The 15,068-nt window shown below is 39.5% G+C and overlaps 1 protein-coding gene and 2 non-coding genes across 3 annotated transcripts; all 3 read right to left on the bottom strand.

Moving 5' to 3' along the window:
- Window positions 1–183: 183 nt before the first annotated feature.
- Window positions 184–8,933, bottom strand: LOC121887887 (glycine--tRNA ligase-like). Its single transcript, XM_042398987.1, has 17 exons — window positions 8,629–8,933; window positions 8,172–8,273; window positions 6,745–6,847; window positions 6,495–6,636; window positions 6,014–6,102; window positions 5,307–5,383; window positions 5,049–5,194; window positions 4,804–4,953; window positions 4,547–4,709; window positions 4,137–4,301; window positions 3,926–4,033; window positions 3,670–3,815; window positions 3,477–3,562; window positions 2,997–3,106; window positions 1,786–1,879; window positions 1,486–1,676; window positions 184–694 (listed from the first exon to the last, which is right to left on the bottom strand). Exons 1-17 carry the CDS (start codon window positions 8,884–8,886, stop codon window positions 569–571), a joined length of 2,256 nt encoding a protein of 751 aa, XP_042254921.1. The 5' UTR covers window positions 8,887–8,933; the 3' UTR covers window positions 184–568.
- LOC121888627 lies at window positions 3,167–3,301 on the bottom strand. The gene has a single exon (XR_006093293.1). It is a non-coding gene; the product is annotated as a small nucleolar RNA SNORA84 (small nucleolar RNA).
- LOC121888628 lies at window positions 6,194–6,328 on the bottom strand. The gene has a single exon (XR_006093294.1). It is a non-coding gene; the product is annotated as a small nucleolar RNA SNORA84 (small nucleolar RNA).
- Window positions 8,934–15,068: the final 6,135 nt, after the last annotated feature.

Here is a 15,068-nt window from a genome sequence, read left to right as displayed (position 1 = left end):
ATTCTCTCCATTTTTTGCTGGTGTTGGTTGTTGATTTTTAATCTGAGCTCATACAGAGACTACTGGTTCTATATTCTAGCTGATTATGTTATGTGATACTCTCATTTTAGCAATGACCACTGTAACAGAGATCACAGGCTCACTCTGAAGCTTTAAAAACATCATAAAAAAACATTACAGTTGTATGCTGTGTCCAGTAAGTGCTGGCTGTTTTTATTGAAATTGTTAAATATCTCAATCCAATCTGCCTGAAAAGCGGAATGGTGGAAGCCTCCTTCCACTGAAGACTCAACAACCTGATTACATTTTTCTCCCTTTTAAAACACATTGGCATGGTCATAACATGGATGAAGTGTTGCTCAAAGAAACAAGAGTCCTGTGCAAGCTTTCCTCAACTGTTAGATATGATGAATACATGACATTTTAAGTGATTGCAGTGGTGAAGAACACAAGGAGGGCTCAGTGCACCACTAGAGCTTATCACAATTACAGTTGCAATATTCTTCCTGGTGATGCATACGCAACAAGTCTGTGGATTTTCATGGAGTAACAGGCAGACGAGCGAGATTTACTCTTCAACTGTGTCCTTCTTGCTGGTTTCCTGTCCTTCAAAGATGGGGTACTTGCTCTCCACTTCCGCCCAGGTCATTGTGCCGTTGGCCAAATCCCGAACAATCACAGGCAACTCACTGACCTAAGGAGAGAAAAGATTGTTTAATTGATCATGTTAAATTGTGCAATTACAATTGAAATGCTGTCGTGTTTAATTCTTGTTTTGAAGCAATGTATGTGTTCATTTTTTAACAGGATAATCATCCAATTGCGTGAAAAAATGGGTATTAAATACAAATAAGGTTTTCAAAGCTCTGATGTCAACACCTGTGACAGCAGCAGAACATACTATCACTGTAGTTACGTGCAAAAAACGGAGGAAAATAGACTTGAAGCATAATACCACGCTTTACGTCACATTTATGCACATATAGGGTGAGTGAAACACCAGTCGTTACTTCGCCTGTGTCTAGAAAATATGTCAGTGAGCCAAGTTATAGAAAATAGGTGCAGTATCGTTTGGCAAAAAAGTTGAACCTGGTTTAAGTTCTGCTGTAACGCCATGCTTACTGTCACCCAGCAGCACACATCAGTGGTTGAGTACTTTGTAACGTGAACAAATTTCATTGTCACCAGTAAGGCACCAATTTAAAGAGAGCATATCATCTATTTTGTATCACAATGCAATTGCTTTGGTTTTGCATTTGCTGGGAAACAAGAAATTAATGTAAGTCTACAGCTGTTGGATCAGTAACCATGACGATAGATTTTTACTGCTTATGTTGGAGTTTATTTATACCATCCTCTAAAGCTGCAAGAGCAATTATGCAAAATGACACTATATAGTAAAATGCTAGAAGGGAGAAAGCCACTCGGTGAATCGTAACTTCAACCTTATGCGGGGGAAAAAAGACAAGGGAAGTTGTGCTGTACCTCGGCCCTGATCTGCCTCATTGAGTCACGGTCTCTCAGAGTGGCCGTGTGAGGCGTCTTGTTCACTGTGTCGAAGTCGATGGTGATGCCAAAGGCCACCCCGATCTCATCTGTCCTGGCGTAGCGCCTCCCGATGGATCCTGAGGAGTCGTCCACCTTGTGAGACACGCCGTTTTTGGTCATCGCCTCAGCTGAAAAGGAGAAAGAAACAGTGTTCGTCAAAACAGCAAAGCATTGCGTTTCTCATTTTCAGACAAAAATAGGACATACAGTATAGGTTATCATTATGTGGGCACTTACATAATTCCCTCACGAAGGGCACAAATTCCTGGTTTTGACTCAGAGGCAGGACGGAGCATTTGTATGGAGCTACAGTCGCAGGGAAGCTAAAGTACTGCAGGGAAAAAACAGAAACACTCATTACAGAGAAGCAGCAAACTTAAATCACTGAAATATGTATGGAGTAAGCAGCCAGTAATACAGTCAAACTGTCTGCAGGCATTTTGCTGATACTTTCAAATAATGACATAATGTTGTTTGTGTTAAAGGGAAACTTCATATTCTTTCAACCTGGACTCTATTTTCTCTCTTTGTTAGTTGTTGGTTAGACACAACAACAAACAGCCTGGATCAAGCAAAAGGTAAAGGGAAACATTTTATTTCTCTGTATGGTCCTTTCCATAAACGCTGTCAGACACTTAAAACAATCTGAGCCTGTCAGTGGCAAAAACCAGCACTTTTAATGGACGTTGATGATGAGGCGCTATTGACCCGGCGGGGCGTGTGTTTCGTGGTTGCCGGCTGAAGCGCTTTCACTCAATACATGACCAATTTCAAAAATTGTTGTCCCAATGATTCACTTGCACAGAAAACGATGGTAAAGTAGGGCACAGGTTGAAAAATCCTAAAGTTTCCCCTTTAATCTTTCGCTGCTGTAACACACTGTGTAATCTGAGTCATTGAAGATTATGTGCCAGTTGTGAGCTACTTCAATTTCAGCACAAATACTATTATGGTTACCAGCCACAAATAGGTTTTGTTATCATGAAGCCAAATCGTACACACAAAGCACACATCATACTCAAACTCTAAAATGTCTGTACTCAAGGACATCTCAAAGTTGAATCCGCTAGCTGGGCTATGAATCAAACACTGAGATAATGAGGATTTAAATACATTCTGCTTGATAGTAAAAAGCGTTCATATTGCTGTTATGAGGGAAACAAACCCTTAAACAGCTCTTATCACTAATTGCTTGAAAACGATAAAATCGTTAAATTATGTTATTATTATTAGTGGCGCAGTAATTATTGGCAGCTCGGTGGGGCATTTACTGGGAAGCAGCTGCGGACCGGAGCCAATCAGAGCAGAGTTAATAGTAAGAACATAAATAGATAGTAAATGAACAGTAAGAATGTAGGAGCACAACTATACTCAAACTTAAAGCAAGTTTTTGCAGAGTTATGATCTAAATCTGTCTATTATATCACATCTCCCGAAAATCAACTCACCGTTCTTTGTTCATCACCTTCTCTGACATGGAATGTGTGCTCAAAGATGGTGTACATGATCCTACCAATGCCAAAGGAGGGCTCGATTACATTTGGAACAACTTCCTCCACTGTGGACGACAAACACAGACAGGTGAGCTGTAGCTCTCAGTATCCCAACACAACAACAACAATGTATCTGCAACCGGGCTATGGAAGGCTGCTATAGTGACAGCTTCCATGCATAAAATCGCAGAATCAATGTGCGCCTGTCAATCAAAACCCATAGTTCAGCACTTTGGAGCTGACTTTGGGAACCACCAGGCGCTCTCTACTAACATTGCTCTCAATTAAATATAGATAAACATAACTACAACCTGTGTAACACCTGTAGAAGACATGTAATGACTTTTGATTTAATTGTAACTGTGATAAAACAATGCAGCTCTCAGTATCCAAACACGATCTTCATCATCACATCCTCTCGTGAGTGAATCTCACCGTGCAGAGTCTTCTGGAATCGCTTCACGCTGACCATGTCCTTTGTGAGTTTGAACGTCTTTCCTTCTGTCTCAACGGTGAACTCTCTGTGGAGTAAAAATAAAAAGATACTGACTGTGCTGGAAATGACGAAGCCCCAACCTTTCAGCAGGTGTCCAAACTGCTCTGCATGAATCCCATTAACAGCACTCACCCAGCCTCATTAAGCAGCTTCTCCTGTTCTGTAATGAAGCATTCATCACACACAGACAGATACTCCATGACTATCTTAGCATCCTTCTTATACGCCTTCCCAATGGCTCCTTTGTTGGGCTCAAACTGGACGACATTCACAACTTTGTGTGAAGAAATTAAGGATTAAAACTGATGGGTGTGTGATTACACATTGTTTTTTTTTTTTGGTGTTTGATGGATCAAAGGATTTTGCAGCTACTACAGTTTAAGGATATGGGTTCTTTTAGAGGCTTCTCAGCAACCAGAGGGACCTTTGTGGCTCGTGCATGGCATTTCAGATCAAAGCAAGACCGGTCAGCACACCCCACAATTTCGATCCAGCCCTGCAAGGGACAAACACTACATTAAGCAAACAGTACTGTATGTAGCCTAACTGACATGGCGACGCATTTGCAAAACATGAAGAAACACTGCAGTAGAACATACATAGGAAGTTTTGGTTTCAGCATCCCAGCAGTCGCAGGCGTAGTGGGCCATCTCGTTGTCCATGTGCTGACGGAAACGCAGCTTGTCTTTGGCTATACCGACTTTAGTAAGGTAGAGGTAGATCCTCCCGATAAAATATCCCAGGACGGAGTTATTGATCACTCCCTAAATGAGAAGAAACAAGTAAGAAATGTGTTTCAGAGTTACATTCTTTATTTACAAAGAACGATTTTGTAGATCACATTTATTCAGGTTAACAGTTGATGTTATTTTTACTTGGCTTCAGTCATGTAATAATTTGTAAGACAAGAGTTTAACAATATAACCCAGTCCTACATAATCCAAAATTAAAGGATGCTTTTGTATGCTCTGAAAAATAAACAATAATAAGTCAAACAAATAATTCCTACCTGCTCAACAGCATCACCCAGCCTCATGATCCGTGCAGACTGGCCACTGGTCTGGGCTTTAGAAGAGTATAACATGATATCCACGTCGGCTACACTGGAGAATTTAGGGTGGACCTTCTCATTTGGGTCCACAAAGTGCTCGATCTCAGCCATGGTGAACTCTCTGCGGGGAAATGTGGTGCAGTTAAATACCTGTTTAAGCAGAGATATATATAATGCTTGGAAAATAATAATAGGTAACCCAGAGGATCTCTCACCTGACGCGAATGAGTCCAGAGCGAGGAGAGATTTCATTCCTGAAGGAGTTTCCTATCTGAGCAGCAGCGAAGGGAAGTTTTCCCTGGTTAAACTCCAATAGACGCTTAAAGTTGAGGAAGATTCCCTGAGCGGTTTCAGGCCTCAGATAGCTGCAAATTTAAGATGGATTTAATCAATTACCCAACAATTACACAAATTTGACAGCATGGAGGAAAACGTGAACACAACGTTATTGAGTTTTTACCCTGGCATATTCCCCCCTGGTCCAATGGACGTCTGAAACATCAGGTTGAAGGAGATGGGTGCTGTGAGGTCATTTCCCGTGGTGGGTGACTTGACATTGTATTTCACAAAGAGATCGGTCAGCTCTTGCTGGGTGAAGTTGTCCATCTGAAAATAATATTACAAACAAAAAAAACAACAACAACATTTAGAGGCTTTTTCAGAAACAGCTTTTCCACATAATCCCTCCAAAGAGCATTTACTGTCAATCAGCACTGACCTGAGTGATGACTTCCTCCATCTCAGCCTTCTTCTCTGCTGTACACTTCTTATCAGACATCAACTTCTGGAGATGAGCTATAAGACACAGAAACATGAAAGAAAGAATCCTTTTACAAACTGTTGTGATAATACTTGACAGACAGCACAGTAATCATGTTACATTGATTGTATTCTACCTGCAGGGGGAACTTTAGACAAAATACATGTTGTTTTTGACCAGATCTGTGCTGTCAAAAAGCCTCTGAATATATCTCAGATCATACTTAACATGACTTGACATATTTCAGCTATTGCGTAACACTTTCATGTTTCATTATGTCATTTCTTTTTGGCATTCTGGGCTCATTACTCTGTAAGTCTTGCAGGGAATGACATCTTCTCCTGACATTTTTCTGCCAGCTTTTGGCACAGCTCCAGCCTCTGACCCAAGCAGCTTGTATTGCTATGAAAGCCCTGTGTGATTTCTGCTGGTCCGGCCACTTCCATTCTCCCTCAGGCACAACAGTGATACTTCAAGCTTAGCCAAACAGCAGCAGCCACTGACAACACAAGTCTGGACCGTGTCCATCCATCCCTCTCTCTCTCTGCAGAAACCCATGAATGATACAGATGAAAAACTCACAAAAACCCCTTCGTTTAGGATAACTAATCTTTAGTTTACTCAGCAGGGGAAGCAAAGTCTCCAAGACAAACAAGCCGATGTACCTTTGAGGAGGTGGTCCGCCCTGAAGCATTCGCCGTTCTTGACGTCTTTCACCATGTAGTCAGCAAATTTTTCCACATGTCCTGACGTCCTGATTAAAAATAAGGAAACAATACGACAAATTTGTCAAGTTTTCTTAAAAGAAAAAGTTATAAATACTTAATTCCATCCACACAAAACAACAATGTATCTGCAACCGGGCTATGGAAGGCTGCTATAGTGACAGCTTCCATGCATAAAATCGCAGAATCAATGTGCGCCTGTCAATCAAAACCCACAGTTCAGCACTTTGGGGCTGACTTTGGGAACCACCAGGCGCTCTCTACTGACATTGCTCTTAATTAAGTATAGATAAACATAACTACAACCTGTGTAACACCTGTAGAAGATATGTAATGACTTTTGATTTAATTCTAATTGTGATAAAACCACATTTATATCACGACTGACACAGCTGGAAAAAAAAAGCATCAGTGCACCTACTTGAGGACAGGCTCGGGGGTCAGCATGGTGCAGTCAATCTCCAGGATCTGCTCCTCCTGGATGAAGTGCTGCCTCCAGGCCTGCAGGATGTTATTCTTCAGGGCACAGCCCACAGGGCCGAAGTCATACAGGCCGCTCACCCCTGAGGAGCATTACTGCATGGTAACAGAGTGCTTAAAGACTATGTGTACGGTGGTTTATTCACTAACCGAAAAACCTTAATTCCCCTTATTTATGATCTTAATCTCACCTCCATAGATGGCAAAGGCCTGGTCGTAGAAGAATCGCCTCTTCAGGGTATCCTCCATCTTAGTTCTGTCAACGATGTCATCTTTGGGTTGTAGTGACAGCTCCTGCGATGAGAATTATATTTAAGACATTTTAATACTGCTATCAAGGTACAATGTGGCTCTATTGAAGAAGGCACGGAGGTCCATTTAAGGATCAATTTTGAAATTACTTCCAACTTTGCAAAACAATACATTTGTAGCGTCCAAATTGAACAAATCCCCCGATGATGTTCACACCCACATCTTCTGCCAGAACCCACTTCTCAGTCTGCTTGTCAACATAGCGGTTTGATAGAAGTGATCCAAAGCACGGGCACAGTCCCCAAATTAAAATTGATGTTACATAAATATTAGGGACTCTCAAGGAAATTAAATAGCAGAGGTTGTAAGAGACACTCAAATACATCAGTCTTGCTGTGTGCAATAACACCTCTGCTCTTTTTGTTTAAATGCTAATGTTTTATATTGTTAAAGTGCATATTTTCTATGAGGATAACAGATGTGGTCTGATATAAAACATTGAGAAACCAGGGCTGCAACTGATTATTATTTCAGTTTACTTCATCAATTAGTTGTTTGGTCAATAAATTGTCAGACAACAGAATGTATATAACAATTCCCAATCATCTTCAAACTGCTCATTTTGTCTGACAATAAATCCAAAACCCAAAGATATTCAGTTTATTATCACATAAGCAGTAAATCCTCACTAATGAGAAGCCAGAACGAGGCAGTGTTTGGGATTTTTGCTTGAAAAACGACTTGACTGACTGCTCAATTAGTTAATTTTAATAGTTGATATTGTAATGTGATACAATATTGTTCATATTATGTATAATACGTCTATGTCTGTCCTGCACTGTGTAGATGTATATAGATTTAATTTTAAATTGTTAACTGTTCATATATATTGTTAATCAACACACAGTTTATTTACACTCAGATTGATATTTATATCTAGATTGGTATTCATATTTATATTCTGCTTTTGTGCACATAGTTTTTATCATGTCAGTATGCAAACACATAGTCCACCCACACTAATGAAATGTAAATTACTGTCTCTGTGTTACACTGTTATGTTTGTGTTTACATTCATTGTTTAATGTTCATGTTTATTGCTTTTTCTGTTGACATCTGGACCTCATTGTACTTGCTATTTGGTGAATAAATCTGATTCTGATCGTATAATCTACCAATTATTTCAGCTCACTGGAAACCCAGAATAACTGCAGAGCAGCCTGGTCTACGTGTCACAGTTGAGAAAAGCTTCTGTTCTTGTTTGTGTTACATAAAAGGCTTGGCAGGGCATTTAAAAACAGATTTAATGACTGAATTCAGCCTCAGTTATTTGGACTTAACATTAACTAAGAATACATTGACTCACCTTGGCCTCCAGAGTTCTCTTCCTTGCTTTCAGTTCAGCCACAGCCTTTGTGACATCCACATCAGGAGCGCCATCCTGTTTCATTTGGCGCACCAGGTCCCCCTAAATCAGAGAGAAAAGCCATGAGCCGGCTACAACGACTAAATCTGGGCATGTTTACTAAGCAATCAGCTGATGATCGTTGGATTGTTTATCAGTAGCAGCATTAACTTGGCTTCTTCTCTTTAACCCCACCCTGATCGCAGACGTCTGCAGCAGTAGCAGCGGCACACTGAAACGTGGCAAAGCGTTAGCAGCTAACTTATAGCTCGTCATTCATTGACAGCTTCATTAGCAGCCGGTTAGCTTGGCAAGCTACACCCATTGTTACGGTGTGTGAGGCCATAAAATTATATCTAATCCTAAACACACAGATTAAAGTCGTATCAAGTGAGATTGTGAGATAATTCAGCGCTACCTGTTCTTTGACTGCAAGCCTCAAAGGGGCGAGAATCTCCTCAATGTTGCCGTCCATGGTTTGTCCTTCCGCCGTCAGCTGCAGCCACAGACTTTTCTTCTTGTTCTTCCTGCACAAGCAGACCGATGTTGAAAACGGTCTGGGTCGGGGCGGGTAGCGGAGCGACTGCCGAACAAACCGGACCGTGGACACCGGACAGAGGGAGGAAACGTCAGCGCTGGTCCTCAGCAGTGCCGATGCTGCGCTACGAAGAAGCATGGACCGCCGTAATGTGAGGAGAGGAGAATGATGAAATCTCTGGAAATAAGTAAATGCAGCTGACGCTCCGGGAAGACACTTTCGCTACGCGCATGTGTCGGCAGATTCGTCAAACATGATAAACTAAGCTAAGCTAAGCTAAGCTAAAAATAAAAATAAAAATAAAAATAAAAATAAAAATAAAAATAAAAATAAAAATAAAAATAAAAAAAGATAAATACCATTTTCATGTGGGTTTTTCTGTAATCCATCACAATGAGCCATTTTTGTATGGAGGCCTATTGCTGCCTGAAAAAGAAAAAAAAAGATTTTATATTATAAATAAATATAAAAATAAAAATATCCATGGTAACTCAAAATTATGACATACTATTGTTAGATACTTATACTACAGTGATACTATGGTTAAAAAAAAAACATTACATGTATTCTGCTTTAAATATATATGTCAAACATACAAAATGCAATAATCAAAAAGAAAAGGAAAACAAGAAAAGAAACAAAAAAACAAAGGAAAATTAGAAAAGTACTAATGGTTTATAGTTTGGTCAAATTTAAAGGGAAACTTTGGTATTTCTGGACCCTATCTCCCCATCTTTTTGTGTCTAAGTGACTAATGGGGACAACAATATTTGAAATTGGTCCAGTATTGAATGAGAGTGCTGCAGCCGGCAGCCGCAAAATGGGCTGCAATGTAATCCTTTGGGGCAAAAGTGCCCCATCAATGTACGCCCGCTAAATGTTCTTATTTTTGCTGCTGACAGGCTCAGATTGTTATTATAAGTGTCTGACAACATTATGGAAAGGACCCTACTGATAAATAAAATATTTTTTATTTACCTTTCGCTTGATCCAGTCTGTTTATTATTGTGTCTGACCAAGTCTCACTCAGATGTCTGGTTCTGAAATCTCACGAGAGTTGAGTTGTTATCAAAATTAGCTCAATATTCAGCCATGACAGAGTTGGAGAGAGGAGTCCCGGATGGACTTTGTTGTGTTGGAGTACAGAAAGTGTAGCTTAGTGTTATCTAAAAGATTTTTAAAGTTATGGTTAAATATTTAGCTGATTACTGAATGATATTTCTTCTTGAGCGAGACTTGGTTAGACACAATAACAAAGAGACCGGATCAAGCGAAAGGATTAAGAAAAACGTTTTATTTCTCTGTATGGTCCCTTCCATAATGTTGTCAAACAATCTGAGCCTGTCAGTGGTAAAAATAAGCACTTTTAGTGGGCGTACATTGCCCCAAAGGATTACATTGCAGCCCGTTTTGTGGCTGCTAGCTAAAGCGCTCTCGCTCAATACTGGACCAATTTCAAAAGTTGTTGTCCCCCATTAGTCACTTTGACACAAAAAGATGGGAAAATAGGGTCCAGGTTGAAAAATGAAAAATACCAAAGTTTCCCTTTAAGTCTCAACAACTGAAAAATCCTCCATGGGGCTCATTTTCAGGAAATCAATAAAAGGTGCCCACATCTTTTCAAAGTCTTTAATGCAAATGTTAGTTTTTCCATAGATGACGAGCTTAAAAGTCCCTTTAGTCATTGATCGCAAGATGGCTTTAGTGTTGAAAAACATACTTCTTAAGTCGCTCCTTCAACGCTGGTGAGGAATAAAGGACGATGTGCATCTGTGCAGATCCTCCTTGTTCCTCCAGAGTGTTATGATGTTTGAATTAGAGAGAACACAGGCAAGTATGGAAACAGATTTAATACGGACTAAACATAAATCCTTGGATATCATTGAATCCAGAGTAGTAAATCCTGTGATATCTTCTGTGTCACATTCCTCCTTTGCTGTTGTAAAAACAAGGAGTCGATCATTCCTCCCAGAAGATAAATCCCAGACACTTCATGAATCCCCAGGGCTCAAATCTCATCAACTCAGCCTTATTAAAACTAATTGTGCAGAGGAATGACAAGATGTGACCTTTACTGTTTCAATCATTTTAATACCCCTTCATTGATAGGAAGATCTCCTGACATTTGATTGATGAAGGCTGTTTTCTCAAGGTCGTTTCAGTCAGTTCCTGCTCTGTCAAAACCAGCATGCTGGAGTCTGTTGTGTGCCGCTTGACAGTAAACAGCCTTGAGCTCAAGTGGTCATGTTGGATTGTTGACCGATCAGTTTCACTCATTCTGTGTCAAATTCAACTGAACTGATGTTTTTTGCTGAGCATTTTTTGATCTCTAAGTTTGATGGTCTTAGATTTAGCAATGCTGTTTTTATATACAAACAGAACCGTGTTTAATGAATGGATGCATGTAAGGGTTCTGTGTAGCCCATTTACCTCTAAAGAATGAGAGGAATAAAATGGAAAATAAAAGAGACTTAAAAATAAATCATTAGCATCCCAAGTGATAGAGGAAGCATTATCCATTCGTCACATCTATCTTGTTCAGGTGCAAGTCCAAAAAACCTGTTACTGTCAATTCTGTCCCCACAAGGACTTGCAACTCTGTCATCTGCTTCCATCAAAATTTTCTCTCTGCTACACTGAAAAAAGTACATTTCAAGCCCCGATCACCACCCCAACACCCAAACTCTAGAGACAAACACACAATAAAAACTCGGGCTCGAAATGTGCTTCCTTGAGGGGGTGGAGTGAGGATTTTGACATGAGCAGCAGACGACATGCCGCAAGTCCTTTGGGAGATATTATACCCGTACATACTGTATGTTACATAACATGTCTAAATGCGACCACATTGTAAAAAGCATGATCGAAAATAGCCCCTATGGCCAGTTTGGATCTTCTCCACAAGGTGGTACCAAAGGCAAACTAATGATTGTATAGAAACACATTCTACAGTCACATAAGCAGAAAATACCTAATTACAATGTTGTATTGACCATTTTGTACAAATATTGACTTGAGGGTATTTTTAGTTAGGTATATTATTTTAAGCTGTAAAAGATTGCATTTTTGTACTGTATGATACTGTAAGATTGGCATACATTGGCATGTATTATGAGGTATTTGTACCACCTACATATCAGCCTGTATGAGGAAAAGTGAGCACATACTGTCTTTACTTTATTCCTAATATTTTAATGTCTTTTTGCTTTTATATGAATTTATGTTTCTGTCCTTTAATTTGTGTTTAAAACAGAGATTCAAGGTGTTTATCATGCTACTTCTCCTAGTTCATGAACACTCCCTAATACCAAGGATATAGTGCACACAGCTCAACAACAGCATGTCATTTGGAAAGCATTTTTACTTCTTTAAACAGGAAAAAAAAAAGCATTTTGTTATAAATGTACTGCCTCACATTGTAGGATGTCTGGACATCAAACTATCTACCCTTTACAAGCCTCACTATGTCATTGTTTATGTGGGGAGGACCTTGAAGCTTGAGGAAAAAAACAAGTGAAAGGGGCTCATGTAGAGAGAGAGAGATGATGTGATTCCAATTCCTTACTGAACTACACCCACATTCATAAAACATTCAAGGACCCCGCAGTCTGACAGCACACCAGCAGATGTACTTGAAGATAGTGAGAAAGATCATCTGTGTCCTATCAAAGTTAATATCAAAACCATATTCATTTCAATTATTCATCAACAGAAATGCATGGCTCGAGGCCTGTGCCACACAGATCCCTCAGACATAAATGTCAGAGTCCAATGTTTCATGTTGATGATCAAGATGTGAATGCTCCGCTGTTTGATCTCATGTCTTAAGGTGCTGTTGGTCCAGTATGTGTGGATATTTCTTTATCCTTATGACACTTGCCACTCCCTTTGCCAACAAGAGGGCGAGCAAGTGTTTGTGCCCTGCAGCTGTAATTTTTCAAAGAGAGATTATCTGTGTCCTCAAATAGGCTCTTGAGTGCTGCGCTCAGTCTAACAACCACACGACAACCATTCATTCTGTAACTAGACATCTTTGCTATTAGCTGCTCCTTCAGGGTTTCATTAGTCTGAATGTTTTTAATATATAACCAACCTTGATGTAACATTTTGCAGGCAAGAGATCAACTGAGAGCATTAGCAATGTCATGTAATATTTACACAATGATTAACAAAAAAAAATACTTACAGTATTTAAAAAAAATCATATAATTAGAGACAGTGTAATTCTAGTCATCGTGGTACCACTATCTGATGAGTCACTCCTCATTAAGGGTTTGAAAATGGCTTTATTAATGGTTAATAAATCACTTATATGGCATTAATAAGAGCATCTTTTGGGTTGCCAGGTTGTGAAAAGAAAAAAAAAAAACGTCTGGTAAGTGTTTGTCCCCCTGCTGGACACTTGTGTTTTTAGCTCTATAAATGAATCATGAGGACCATCTAAGCTGCAGAGAAAGTGGACCAAAAACCATTAATATTAACACCAGATTTGATGGTCTATTAGAAAGGATGATTACCAACATTTATAACCACCAAATAGAAAGACGAAACACCAATAAACACCAAACAAAGAGGGATTTTCCACAATCTGGCAACCCAAATGTTATGGAAGGCTTACATCAGATTCATGAGGTATTGTAAATTATTTATTAACCAGTCTGATTGTTATTATCATTATTAATAATAACTAGAGCTGTTGATTAATAGATAAGTCAATCGACAGAAAATTAATCAGCAACTAGTTTCACAATCGTTCTCAGTCATTTTCTTCAGCAACAATGCCAAACATTTGCCGGTCGCAGCTTCTAAAATGGGAAGATCTGAAGCTTTTCTGTGTCATATATGATAGAAAACTGAATTTCTTTGGATTTTAGACTTTTGATCAGACAAAACACAGCATTTGAAGACGTCATGATAGGATCTCAGAAATTATAACAGGTATTTTTCTCTTCTCTTTTCTGACATTTTATAGACAAAACAATTCATCGAGAATATAATTGGCAGGTTAATCGATAATGAAAATAGTTTAACTTTTAGCAATGCACATATGTTGATTGATTGCTCCCTTGTGCATGTAATCAGCAGGTTCTGACACTGCAATTTTTGCTTCATGTCTTTCCTGATTTCTTTCATAGAATTATTGATCTTATCAAGGTATAGTAACCGAGCTGTGGTTAAACACAGGCTCAGTGTCATCAGATTTCAGGTGGCCGTGCAGTCTTGACAGACACAGTAACCTGAGACCGACTGTCAAGTGCTGAGAAAAGATAGTGATTGTGCAAAGTAGCTCAGAGAGAGACACCAGACATGTGTTGTAGTGTCAACTGTCTGTATGTTATTGTAAATATCAGGACAGAGGCACTGACCCACACTAAAAGCACTGTGTCGGCTGTGAGATTACATACTAATTGTGAGCAGCATCAACAGATGACAGCCTGCACTTACTGCTGTTTTCCTCCTGCCCATATGCCATCTTACACTTGTCTCTCAGGTGGGGTCATTTAGGGCTGTGTGGGCCTCAGCTCCATTAAAGTGACAGTGAAGATGAAGAGGGGGCGAACACTCAGACACGTCACTGCTGGCAACGGACCAGAAAACCACTTTATCTCCCTTGTAGTTATTATACGATCCACTGAAGCTGAAATAGCATGAATAATGTTTGTTTATCAGTGCACTTGTAGGTGTGTAGGTCTCTGGTTCACAGGTGGTTCAAGGTATGGGAAAAGGCTACATGATGTAGACAGTAGATTGAAGGGACACTCCACTTTTTTTTTTTACACATAAAGGTTGGTTAACTCATACTTCTCAGCCTGTGAAAATATTTGTATAACATCTTGGAGCTCTGGAGGAGCTTTGTCAAGTGAGGAAATAACCCTCATCATTATCTAATCTTGGGTTTGGAGATTATAGGTGTATAACATAAAGTTCGTTAGATGCTGAGGACTTGGGGTTTGAAAGACTGCAAGGATGACAGAGAGGGTGAAATTAATATTGGTTGCATTGTGGGAAATGTAGTATTAAGCCTCTCTGGAGCCTGATCCATACTCAAGACTAAAAGTCAGGATATCTCGGCCGTTGCAGCACAAATTTTGACCTTGACCTTCATTCTTTTTTTTAATGTCGGTCATAACCATTGTGTTATAAGGCACCCTTTATATAGGACTTACTGTATAAGTAATAAATAATGGTTAATTAATAATTTAGTTTTATGGATCATTTATAATACACTAATAACCCATGTTTTGGGTTGCCGGGTTGATAAAAATCCCTTTGGCTTTGGCTTTCTATTTAGCAATAATGCAGTTAGAAATGCTGAAAAT

Source organism: Thunnus maccoyii, chromosome 21, assembly GCF_910596095.1.
Source record: "Thunnus maccoyii chromosome 21, fThuMac1.1, whole genome shotgun sequence".
Lineage (NCBI taxonomy): Eukaryota > Metazoa > Chordata > Actinopteri > Scombriformes > Scombridae > Thunnus > Thunnus maccoyii.
Note: the sequence above shows the minus strand (reverse complement) of the source record. Positions and strands in the feature narration are given on the sequence as shown.

Bases quoted from the DNA above. Each gene is read 5' to 3' on its own strand.
- LOC121887887 (XM_042398987.1), bottom strand. From the start codon at position 8,886: ATGCTTCTTCGTAGCGCAGCATCGGCACTGCTGAGGACCAGCGCTGAC. The intron at 4,954-5,048 runs GTAAAAACTCAA...TTAAATTTGCAG, and splicing joins CCAGGGGGGAATATGCCAGG to CTATCTGAGGCCTGAAACCG. The intron at 3,563-3,669 runs GTGAGTGCTGTT...TTTACTCCACAG, and splicing joins AAGCTGCTTAATGAGGCTGG to AGAGTTCACCGTTGAGACAG.